The 12,391-nt window shown below is 37.3% G+C and overlaps 2 protein-coding genes across 3 annotated transcripts in view; one reads left to right on the top strand and one right to left on the bottom strand.

Moving 5' to 3' along the window:
- On the bottom strand, positions 1 to 2,395 carry LOC125224783 (bolA-like protein DDB_G0274169). The gene is made up of 3 exons (XM_048128234.1): positions 2,255 to 2,395; positions 1,997 to 2,175; positions 1 to 960 (listed from the first exon to the last, which is right to left on the bottom strand). Exons 1-3 carry the CDS (start codon positions 2,301 to 2,303, stop codon positions 829 to 831), a joined length of 360 nt encoding a protein of 119 aa, XP_047984191.1. The 5' UTR covers positions 2,304 to 2,395; the 3' UTR covers positions 1 to 828.
- A 1,647-nt stretch (positions 2,396 to 4,042) lies between these two features.
- LOC125242639 (phosphatidylinositol 4-kinase beta) overlaps positions 4,043 to 12,391 on the top strand; it is a 61,467-nt gene continuing 53,118 nt past the window's right edge. Inside the window, exon 1 of one of the 2 annotated variants that reach the window (XM_048151472.1) lies at positions 4,043 to 4,564. In XM_048151472.1, coding sequence (XP_048007429.1) covers positions 4,473 to 4,564 — 92 coding nt within the window. In that variant the 5' untranslated portion in view covers positions 4,043 to 4,472. The remainder of the gene's footprint in view (positions 4,565 to 12,391) is intronic. The other variant, XM_048151474.1, reaches the window with a different exon arrangement.

Here is a 12,391-nt window from a genome sequence, read left to right on the forward strand (position 1 = left end):
GCACGTGCGGCTCGTTTCTTTGTAAGAATTTTGTAGGTATTTAAAAAGGCGGCATTTCGTGAACATCAAAGCAGTGGGCCTTCTGTACTTGTACTATTATATATTCTGTGGTAATACTTAATATCTCAAATTGTACAAGTTGAATGTTGTGTTGTGTAAGCAAAGTGTAAATGCTGATAAATGTTTTATACCCAAAAAGTTGTTTTATTTGCAATGGGATACCAATGTCACTCAATGAAAGTTTCGTTCATTTCATTCATGCTAGATATTGTGTGATTCCACCTGTAAATAAAGGATTTTTTTTACTATGTCTGTGACAAACAAGCGTACGGTCCGCCTGATGGAAAGCGGTCACCGTAACCTATGGACGCCTGCAACTCAAGAAGTGTTACATACGCGTTGCCAACCCATTAGAAACTTGTTCACTCCCTTTTGCTGTGTTAAATACACAGCAAAAAGGATTGTACAAGTTCCAAGGAGGGTTCAGGTTTCCGACGACTCAGTAGTAGTATAACTCGTAGGTTCATGAGCAGAGTAGGTGTGGCATTCAAACAAGACTTGTTGACCAACATGTTACTCTTATAATTACATGTAGGTACCAAAGATTGATTTTACTCCATTATTTCACAATAACTAAACAACATCTACATATCGTCACTACTTTGAAAAAAACTTGTATCTTCTTCTGTCAGAAAAATGTAGTGTGTATGGAATGCATATAGACTAACTGCGTTTTAACTTTGAGGAGCAGTGTGAGATACGAGATTATTTCAAAGTAGTGACGAATTGACGATATATTACTTCTTTTTCTACAACTCTGGTAAACCCTCAACTGTCAGGGCTATGTTCTTTTGCCGCCAGACTTCTGTGCCATTGGATGGGGGTCTTAGCTACTATTGAAGAAATTTGCGTCCCAGCTTGTAGCTCTTCTTTTAGGATTTCATTGACCAAGTTGTATCTCTGAAAAAAGTTCACAATACAGGGAGAATGCTTTGATTAGGGCCCCAAAGCCCTAATTACTGGTATGAACAAAAGTCAAAGTTTCATTTATAAATTTAGGCTAATAGATGGCAAACCCTAAAAAGTGAAGTAGGGTGAGCCAAAGATAATAGAACTGTAAGGTGCAACAATTATTTTGAACAGCTGACCAAGGGCTGCCACTTTGCCAAGCAAATTTGCTCAGACAAGGCAAACATGTGCGCACGTTTTGCGCGCACCAGGCGTGCGGTCTTTGTGGACCCAGCTAATACATGGTCACCCCTCATAAAGCTTAGTAGAGTGGAAAATAATACATTTTACACGTAAAACCTGCCTGTGTGGTGACGGGTTAAGAATTTCATCACCCCCTTTCTTCCCGTGGGTGTCGTAGAAGGCGACTATGGGATATGGGTTAAATTGTGGTGTGGGCGAGAGGCTGGCAACCTGTCACTGCAATGCCACAGTTTCGTTTTCTTTTAACCCCTTATTTGCCAAGAGTGGCCCTGAAGCTATAGTAGTTTCATGTGCTCTGCCTACCCCTTTATGGGATACAGGCGTGATTGTATGTATGTATGTTTGTTTTACACGTAAAATTACTAAGAATGTTACACAGTTATAGAAACAGTTTTCATACAAATTGACTAAAAAGTTAAAATTGAAAATAGTATGTTCAAGATAAGGTGGCAACAATATTGTCAGCCTCGCTGGTGCAAACATTATTTAAATCTTCAATTTTATTATGACATTTAAGCCTTGCAGAGGTGGGGCTATCAAATCGTTGCCAACTTATTGTGGCCTGACTTCTTGTACTTAATGGTAATTTTTTTTTCGTTGCACCCAATAGAAATGAGTAAAAATTCTCACTGTCCACAGAATAAGGTAAATTAGTAGGGCACAAAATTTATACTAAAAACCTATACTGTGTGAGTATTTTTACTAGTGACTACAATTTATAAATGTCTTATTTGCCAAAGTAAACAACAAATTTAATGAAGCTTATCGTTTAAAGTAAGTATACCTTGTACATGGGTAATCCATGGAACTTGTCTGTGACCACAACTAATCTGAATTGAGACTTTTCTGCTTGGTCTATTTCATTTATAACATCTACGTGTGTCGTTTGCAAGGTGACTTGCAATTTCTTCTTAATTGTGTTCTCTACTGCCCCAGACTTATTTCTTATACTATAAAATACACCTGTAACAGAGTAAATTCAAAAAGACAAGTGTGATTTATTTATTATAAACTACGATTATTTCATGAAGAACCTTCATACCTGTAGTATGGGATGCATTTTTCAAGGACTTTAAAATATTAATAAACATATTACCGCTCTAAATTTTTAATGTTCTGGTAATAAATAAATAAAAATATACTCTGTTTTGTAAACATAACCTCTATTTTAAAAATTTTCAATAATTAAATTTTGACATCTGACAGTTCTGGTAAGGGTGCGCGCCCACGGGCGACAAAGTTGCTCGACGACTGAAGCTAGGAACATACTACGCGGACGTCCGTCGTAAAACGACCGCGACCGCGACCTATCAGTGTGCACGGAACAAAACATCCAGAGAGCCAGATTTCGATCGGACGTCCGTGCGCTCAAGGCCACGTCCGCGTCCGTCGACCGATAGTTTGCACGGTTATGTGTTTTTCCATTGTCCAGATTCCCGTCCGCGGTCGATTCACGACGGACGTCCGCGTAGTGTGTTCATTGTTTTAGTCGTAAGCGCACTTTCATACTAGCCCATGGTCGCGACTTGGTCGCGACCAAAGAGTCGCCCGTGGGCGTACCATCTAAATTATGGTTAAGACCTTTTTACATGTTCCACAAACTATAAAGCTCAAGCTCAATCGATGTTGTTGGTGAAAGTCAAGGTCGTTAAGTTTCTGTCCTGAGCCCCCGTAAAATTCAGCAGACTTTTTCTGTAAGCAAATACAACATGAAGGCGTCTCCATTGCCTCCAGTTGGTCTCCTGTTTATTTTCTTCGAGGTACAGAAAAATACACCATATGTACTTATAAAAGAAGTAGAAGTTTAAGGCTCAGTCCATTTTTAACCGACTTCAAAAAAGGAGGAGGTTCTCAATTCGACTGAATGTTTTTTTTTTTTTTTTAATTTTTTTGTATGTATGTTCCTCGATATCTCCGAGAATTGTGGACCGATTTTCAAATTTTTTTTTTTGATCGAACGGGTATAACCCCGAGATGGTCCCATTGGCACCAAGTCAGGGTCTGATGATGGGATCCTGGAGAAATCGAGGGAACTCTTCAAATGTTATAGGCACATGTAATGTTTTTAGTGTATTTTTCAAAGGTAAACCAGTATTTACGCCTGTTGGTAATAATTTTATGTGGCTGAGCTGATGAAGGAAGGTCAACTCCTCAATGGTTAGGAGTTAAAGGATAATTCTTTCACTAGTGTACATGTATTCGGACTGATACATATAATATCAATAGGAACCACTAAAAATCAACAAATAAATAAACTTTTTAACAAAAAATAAAACCGCCTTCAAAAATAAGCGCGTTACAAAACACGGAGAAACTAAAAAGCAAAAAATAATAAACCTTTGAATTCAGATTTCTTATCGTATTGCAATAATCTAAACATCCAAATTATAAACAAATCAATTATTTTTGGAGTCGGTGCCAGCCTGTGCCGTATGGTTGGGTGGGGCAAACAGGCAATAGCAAGGCGACGAACAGGTCTGGTACCGACTGCAAAAATAATTGATTTGTTTATAATTTGGATGTTTAGATTATTGCAATACGATAAGAAATCTGAATTCAAAGGTTTATTATTTTTTGCTTTTTAGTTTCTCCGTGTTTTGTAACGCGCTTATTTTTGAAGGCGGTTTTATTTTTTGTTATATTTAAACAAAATAAAAATAACTTAAACCATGGGCCCACAAAATAGGAAAAATAAAAAATAATTATACGCTTTTTAGACTTTACCTAAACTGTAGTGCTATAATGTATACAAGGCCTTATAAAAACTCGTTTTTTGTTGTGGTATCCCCGTCCCAAACGCCATTTTGACATTTTTGACAGCACATAACAAAACGAATATGTCTCGGAATTTGTTCTCAGGCCATCGATTTATTTAATTTTCGTGGATATTTCTTTTGTTACGTTCCCATTACTAAATATACTTTAATTATAATTTTGATATTCGCAGTTTTTTGTTCTCGTAACAATTAATTTCTGGCGTTACGGTCGCTCGCTTATGTAGGGCGCAATTTCGATTTAATATTTTCCGTTTTTCGGGCTACATTTTTGTGTAAACAAAAATTGAAAGGACTATATAGGCTGTGAGATGTAATATTATCATCTTTACTGTTGTGCGTAACGTGGGCTTTCGTGTTTTTGGATGGTAGTTACAAATGCAGGGGAGTGGACGCCATGTTGTTATTTACTCGTTGATTTGTAATCGTCGCGAGTCGTGATATGGGTTTATTGTTATTTTGCAAAGCGTCGGTTAGTGTGTGAGCATGTTGGAGGATGTACCCGTCCACGGCAGCCGGAGTGACCCCAAAGGCTCGAAGGCTTCCGCGCACCAGAGAAATCTCAGTTTGGATTTTAGGTAAGTCGACAGAAACCTTATCAGTGCTTTATCTTGCCTCGGCGCATTGACGTGATAGACAATATTATACTGGGTTCAATGCCAATGGGTTTTACTATGAGGTTAGGGTTTCATGGAAACCTTCGTATTTGTAATGTTTTTTTTTTTAAATGAACTAAAAAACTGAATCTATACTCGCCCACCGTGGACCACACTCTGGACCCACCATCTGAACAAATATATAAGTTTTTATTCCATAAATAAAAAAAAAGTTTTTATTATTTTATTGAAAATTTATATATATGTATATATATATAATATATATACATATAATTAGTTATAAGGTATTCAATGTTTAGTTTAGTTAATATTTATTCACTTTGAAAGTGTAGTTTTGTGGCTTAGCATTATTTGTTTTTTGCATTTTGGCTTAGCAGGCAGGGTCACTACCAACTACACCAGACAGATTGCCCGAGTGTTTTATTTATTGCATATTGCAGTTTCTCCCATTTTTCTGTTCCATGACTCCCTTGTCTATCCCTTCTTAATATAATATCTCTTCACATTTGAAATGGCTGAACCACATGACTTTTTGCATTAAGATAGCTTGAAACCCAAGGATCATGAATCCATATAAGATAAATAAAGTCTAAGCAAACAACATACCTAAAAAACATCAAGAAAAAAATATGCTCATCAGATCTTGCCACACCTTTGGTTGATAGTTGGTTACATGGCAACACTCATTATATTAACCATTTTGAAGACATCGGGTTATGGATGTGGGTGAAATTGTCAAAATAGATGTTCTAAAGAACCCTGTGTCAAAAAATGGCAATAACTTTACTGTGACTACAAATTTATCTTTGACAATCCTCTGTATCCATTCTCTTTGCACTAGCAAAGACTGGTACTAACCAAGACTACCAAGTAAACTGTAGATAATGACCTATACAAGTACAGTGTCTAACAGTAATGGAAATTTTACAAATAACAGCAATTTAGACATGGCTTGATTTCCCATAGTTTATTTCATTCATGTGAGCATTGAGCCAATAGTTAAGAGGGCATGAAACAATACCTTGAGAAACTGGTCACACTTTATGAACATCATTTTATTTTAGTTGCAATGTTTTTGTGCAATCTTTCACATGATAATAGATGAGCTCTTGTGGCGTATGGAAAAAGGTATACTTTTGCATTAAATAATAGTAGTTTCTGTAATCATTTGTCCTTGGTTCACCCTCAGTTTGTATTTGTTTAAACATTGTTCTGGTATTTGTTCATGAATTGTTTGCAATGGTAATGACATAACATTTTTTTTATTTCTCGCAGTGGCTTACATTTAATCAAAGCTAAATATTAATTATTGATTGATGATATGCATATGACTGATGCTGTGACAAATAATAAATCAACCTCGAAACAAGATATTATTCTAGAGATGTAATGATTGAGAGGTGCCAAATTGCCAATAAATTTAGTTTTAGACTTCTTTTGAATTTACAACTTTAGAAAAATTGGGAGCGCAGAATCCCACATCTTTACATCTAGTTCATGTAATTAAACAAGTATTTGTGTATTTCTAATATCAGTCTATTTCGAGTCACAAGTTGTGCTAGACTGCCTGATGGTGATACGCATCCAATAATAATTACAATATTTGAGTCTGTTGATTTTTCTCACAAAAAAGATCTTCATATCTGTTTATCTGTTATGCAACCTTGATTATATGAAAGTAAATATTTACATGTTTGTGGTACAAATTATGTGTAATAAAGAGATTGTACTGTTGCCAACATGCTATTTATTACTTTACTAGTACTGGAAACACTTTTACACTCTAAAGTCATTGTTCAGAGTGAGCAATAATTATTATACAGTGGAATCTCTACATCTCGAACCTTGTTAAGTCGAAATCCTCAGTAAGTCGAATAAAAATGCCATTCCCTTCCGCTGAACCCTTAAATACGCGGTATCTCGAATTATTCAGACTTTGTAACTCGAACAAAATGTTGATTCCCTAGGAAGTATTGATAAATTAATACATTCTTATACTCTATAACTCGAATTTCGAAAAGGAGACTTTGTAAGTCGTACTAAGTAAAATAAAAAAATGTCTTACTCGGAATTCCCAGAAATAATATCAATAAAATCTACGATGAATGTTCGGGTTCAGGGCTTTCAAATCTATTGTTTTTGTCTTGTACACGTGCAATTAATACATTCGAACAGCTGTTGACGTTTTTTCTTTGTCGACACAGGAGTCACAGGGCACGATGTCTCGTGAAGCTTATCCATCAGTAGTCAGTACCTACTCATTTAACCTTAACTAACTACAACATACTTTTTTGCCTAAAGGTTGACTAGTAGAGAATGCTTTTTGGAATAAAGTAAACCTTTTGTACCATAAGTTGTTTGTTCGATGAAGATTCAATAAATAAATATGAGTACAAAAAGGAAACTGAAGACTTTATTTCATTTATGTGTCATTTGTTATATAATACTGTACCTAATAAGTATAGGTACGTAATATAAAACTTACTCTACAAATCGAAAAACATACTTAGAAATCGCGCCTTTGTAAGTCGAAATTCCAACAGTTAAACCACTGTATCTCGAAGTTCTTGTTAAGTCGAAAACTCGTTAACTCGAATTTTTTTGCTTTTCCCTTGAGATTCGAGTTATCGAGATTCCACTGTATGACTATTTTATGATTCAACAAATAGTTTAAAGTTATAATCCTTTTCAATAGATACTAAACTTGTAGTTTAGTATCACATGTGTGTAGTTTACAGCAGCGGCTGATCCATACAAGCCGATTCCCACCGGCTTGCCTAAAATTGATTACTAGTAAAGTACCTAATGTAAAGGTAGGTTTCTTTTTGCTCAGTGTTGCCTAGCAGAAATTTTTACCGGCCGCCACTGGTAGTTTGTTCATTGTTTTTACTTGTGCCTTCTTTAAACTATAGTTTGAAGAAAACCTTCTTTAAAATTTGTAAATAGGATTATTTAAGATGAAAGCAGATGACCATCCTTCAACCTCCTGTCCTGTTCATCCATATCCATACTAATATTATAAATGGGGAAGTGTGTGTGTCTGTTTGTTTGTCCGTCTTTCACGGCAAAACGGAACGACGAATTGACGTTATTTTTTAAGTGGAGTTAGTTGAAGGGATGGAGAGTGACAAATGCTACTTTTTGTCTCTTTCTAACGCGAGCGAAAAGCCTTGGGGCATTTTATTTTTAAACTTATATTGTTGTGGTCTCCACAGACTTGACTTCCCAGATTATTATAGTTTTGTTGTTATTATTGTTATATATAATGATTATCTGTTATCAAACCTGTTATCAGAGATAAATTGATTGAACACTAGTAGGTAGTTACGTAGTTAGGTACCTAGTGTACCTAGGTACCTACGCACGACAGAGAGATTTAGGTTACCCTGACCGATATTCTTAGGTATGGCATATAGGCCAAGTAAGATGTGGACAATGAAAATATTCCCTTTGATCAGACGTCAACGAACGAAAATATATTGTAAACGTATAGGTATTTGGTATGGACTATCTACAATATTCTATAGGTACATATACATATTTAATATAACATATTAGGCTTGTGTAGTACATGTACTAATAGTACAAAAGACACGATTCTCTGCACTGTACTAGACCGAACTACTCCCAAATGATTCTGCTCTCTAGTACATTTAGTACACTCACACACGCGCAACAGAGTGGGAGCGAAAGAAGCTAAGAGCCGAGGACCCGAGGAGTGACAATGACAGCAAAGCGATCCGTGTGATCCGACCGCAACCGAACTAGAACCGACTGACTCGGACCGAGAGCGCGCGAAAACGGCCGATCAGCTCTCTGCTAGTACGAGCGAGCGTTACTGTACCAGGGGCGGCTCACTCCGCGATTCTATCGCCGCGCTACAAGTACATCCTGGCGGCCGCGAGTTCGCGGCCTACTCAGGGGTGGCGCGCGTTCTCACGGAATGCACGTTCGCACTTTCTATTGTTACTTTACGTCGCGAGGTTTTTTTAAGCGATGTCCGCGTGTGGAATGGCTAATAATACTAAGTTAAATAGACACATTGAATAAAATAAATACCATAAGACATTCTTACTTAGATCTACTACTGATTAAGTCCCACGGAAAAGTTCAATAAGGCTTGTGATGTTGGAACTTGAACAAAAATATATAAATACAGTATATAAACCTAGAAAGTACCCAAGACTTGAATATAATAGTATAACATTTTATGTGAGTATTAATTCGTTTGGATTCATTGGTAACCCTATCACCGGACGCCGCGCACGTGCGGCTCGTTTCTTTGTAAGAATTTTGTAGGTATTTAAAAAGGCGGCATTTCGTGAACATCAAAGCAGTGGGCCTTCTGTACTTGTACTATTATATATTCTGTGACTGTACGCCATATGCACAATTTGTCTCTCGCTCTCTCGGTGTACTACTGTACTAAATGTCCTAAAAGAACGAACTAGTATACTTCGGAGATCGTACTAGTTGGGAGCGATCTTTTTGGTGAACGAGCAGGCACAACTCTATAACATACCCACTTACTTAACGACACAAGGCTACACTACTTTTAAATCACGTTTCTAGTGGAATGCCACTCATTAACTTCATTCTTAAACTTCGTGTTATGCTCCAATAAGTGTTAATTTTGCACACCTGTTATCCACGTGAAAGGAATACGTGGATATACGCGGAAAAAACATTTTACAACTCTCCATACGAACCATGTGCAGTCGCCACCAGTATATCGGAGCTGCTAAAGCTCTCAATAATATCGAAACGTGCACTGTAACGCGATTAATATTTTTTGTGAGAACTTTTGCAACTCTGATGTATGTGATGGACTGATGGTACCCATACCCATCATATTAAAACGGAGTGGCTCTCCGGCGCTCCAAACATAGCAAAATGCGTCCCTTGAAATATCCTCTTAGTACACTAGACGCTGATTCCGCATTCAAATTGCACAGAAGAAAATGTTTCCCGTCGATTCAGCAAATTGTTATCTTTTCTATGTATCTTATCCTAGAGTAGATAATATGATATAATAATACATTTCTTATACCTATACCTACTTACTTTTTTGTTGCTATAAATTAGCTAAGTATAATAAAGTTATCAAGATACTACGGACTATAAAATGTCTCCAGTAATACTGGACCAGTATTGTTGTTCTATTTACCTCAATCCCAAATATGCCACAACATAAGTAATGTAACAAATAAATGTTAGAATTTAGGTTGGAACTAATTCTGTATTACACGATTCACACATGATTGATGAGTGGCCCCGTTGGAATGTAGGCAGTCTGTCCTTTGACCTCAGTGTGCTTCATTCAATAAGTCGGATCCTGACACATAAGTATAGGACATGTACTCCTAATGATATCATTTATACGCAAATTCAACTTCAAAGTTTTCTAATACTTTAATAATTGCTTGAAATAAATAATGTCAAACAAGTTTGTCAATAAACATTCGTACCTTATACTTGTTTTCAATATACCGCTTATTTCTAGTGACGTGAATGGCTTGACAGACTATGACTGCACGCGTAGGTAAATAAATTTAGTTCTATATTAGTATTCCATAATATCAGAGCCCAGAATACTTTAATAAAAAAAAAATACTGCACTGAAAACAACGAATAAAACGAAGTATGCCATTAAATAAACTATCGCGCTGATTCCAAAACCACAGCTTTAAAAATAACATAAGAGGTCAAATTGTGACTGGGCCACGAAGAAGGTTCACAGAATGTAGGGCGATCGTCGCCCGCCAGGTGAACGGACAGAAAGTAAAAGTGGGCGGAAAGCGCCACCTATAGCCGGCTGCCAGAGTAGTTACTCCGTTTGGCTAGTTAGCCAACATCACAATCGCTTACGAATCTTAGCTAGATCTCCTTATCACTCTTCTGTAGTGGGATGATAGTGCCAGACTGCGTTTCGCACAACGCGTAGCGTCAACGATTGCCACTTCGGTTAGCCGGCTGGTCAGCCTTTTTCTTCGTTACTTTCTAAACCTCGTGTAGGATGCCTTAAGAAAGTTCTAAACACTACCATAATTTATTACTATTAGAGTATTGTTTTCTACAAAACCATAAAAGCGAGCTAACGTAAGCTATCGAAATTGCCTGTCGTCGAACGGATCGTTGTTACATGATCAAAACACGAGAATACGGTTGTTATTACGGTTAGTAATTAGTGACACTTACACTATATGGCTGCCAATTATGTGACATGTTATCGATACTCCACACCGTTGTTCGGAGAAAGGATTCAACATGATGTAACTGTAGATACAGAATATCTATATTACATATTTATAACGATAACATACGTAATTCAACTTTCAAAACACGTGGAGGTGTTGCTCGAGCTGTAAACATTTTCAATCGTTGACTAACCCATATGTGCCCAACACATATATTTTTTTCCCTATTTTTTGAGATGAAAACCTCATTCTCCTGCTTATTTTAATCAGTAGTAGCGTGTTTTCAGCAATGGGTCGAAAACGACCCAATGGGCATATATGGGCTAATGAACGGCACGTGTTTAAAAATAACCAATACTCATCAAAGTTCAGACTTTACCGTATTAAATTATTAATCCTTTAACCCTCTGTGGCGCTTAGGTGTATTAACACAGCGTGGAGAGGAAATGTAATGGCGCCCGAAGCTTGGATCCGCCGTGTAATGCTCGAGCTTCCACGTTCCGACCTCTCTCCCGAGCGTTAATGTAAACTAATGTAACGAGCCACTTGGTTGGTTTTAATAACTTATGAGCCCTTATTAAGGTCAACCGGGATAATTGCGCCTGCAGGGCTAGCACGTGATTGGCGCGAGATTATTGCGCGAGATAGACTTATGAAATTACTACAATTAGAAAAAGATGTACCTATTTATGAGCTATGTCGCGTCAATCATGTGCAGGCGCAATTATCCCGGGTCACCTTAACTATTCCATAAATGTTCGAAAAATACACTAAGACCCACAACACAAGACAGACACAAGATAGGAAAGTATGTAAGTCTCGTATTTACTGCAACAGAGTTTGTTATTTTCTCCTGACGTAAGGCCAGCACCCAGCACATAACAGTAAGTTGCTGATTACCATATGTAAATGTAAAATATTTTAACAATGCCTTGAGCCGTGTTCAAACATCGCAGAACAAACGTTGCGTACATATCCGCGATCATGACGTTGAATCGCTGTAGGTAAACATATTTATTTACTCAGAGATATTGTATTTTTATAATTACATTTTTTTTAAACTATACCATGAAATACACAATGAAACGACTCGGTTAACGTCAACCACATAGTCTTCAGTGTGGCAGGAGAGGGTATTGGCTATTATGTTTGTGACGAGTCAATACTGCGAGGCGAGAACTGAATATCACCAAGCGGCTCTCAACTATTTGTCAGGAGAGAATACACAGGTTCTTCGGGCGTATCATGCGTTCTAACCAGCACACTCTCCAAAGGAACATTATGCTCGGCAAAGTCGAAGGCCGACACTCCAGGGGTGGAATACAGTCGTCCCGGCAAACGCTGAGACTGAAACCCTTTGCCCAATACAATAAGCTCTTATTTTTGGGTGCGCCAAAGTTCATATAAATTTTTAACCCCCGACGCAAAAACGAAGGGGTGTTATAAGTTTGACGTGTCTGTCTGTGTGTATGTCTGTCTGTCTGTCTGTCTGTCTGTCTGTGTGTGTGTCTGTCTGTGGCATCGTAGCTCTCGAACGGATGAACCGATTTTGATTTAGTTTTTTTTTTGTCTGAAAGCTGAGTTAGTCGGG

The sequence above is a fragment of the Leguminivora glycinivorella genome, chromosome 3, assembly GCF_023078275.1.
Source record: "Leguminivora glycinivorella isolate SPB_JAAS2020 chromosome 3, LegGlyc_1.1, whole genome shotgun sequence".
Classification (NCBI taxonomy): domain Eukaryota; kingdom Metazoa; phylum Arthropoda; class Insecta; order Lepidoptera; family Tortricidae; genus Leguminivora; species Leguminivora glycinivorella.

Coding starts and splice junctions, on each gene's coding strand:
- LOC125224783 (XM_048128234.1), bottom strand. CDS start 2,303: ATGTTTATTAATATTTTAAAGTCCTTGAAAAATGCATCCCATACTACA. Junction 2,176..2,254: donor AAATGCATCCCATACTACAG/GTATGAAGGTTC, acceptor ACTCTGTTACAG/GTGTATTTTATAGTATAAGA. Junction 961..1,996: donor ATGGATTACCCATGTACAAG/GTATACTTACTT, acceptor AACTTTTTTCAG/AGATACAACTTGGTCAATGA.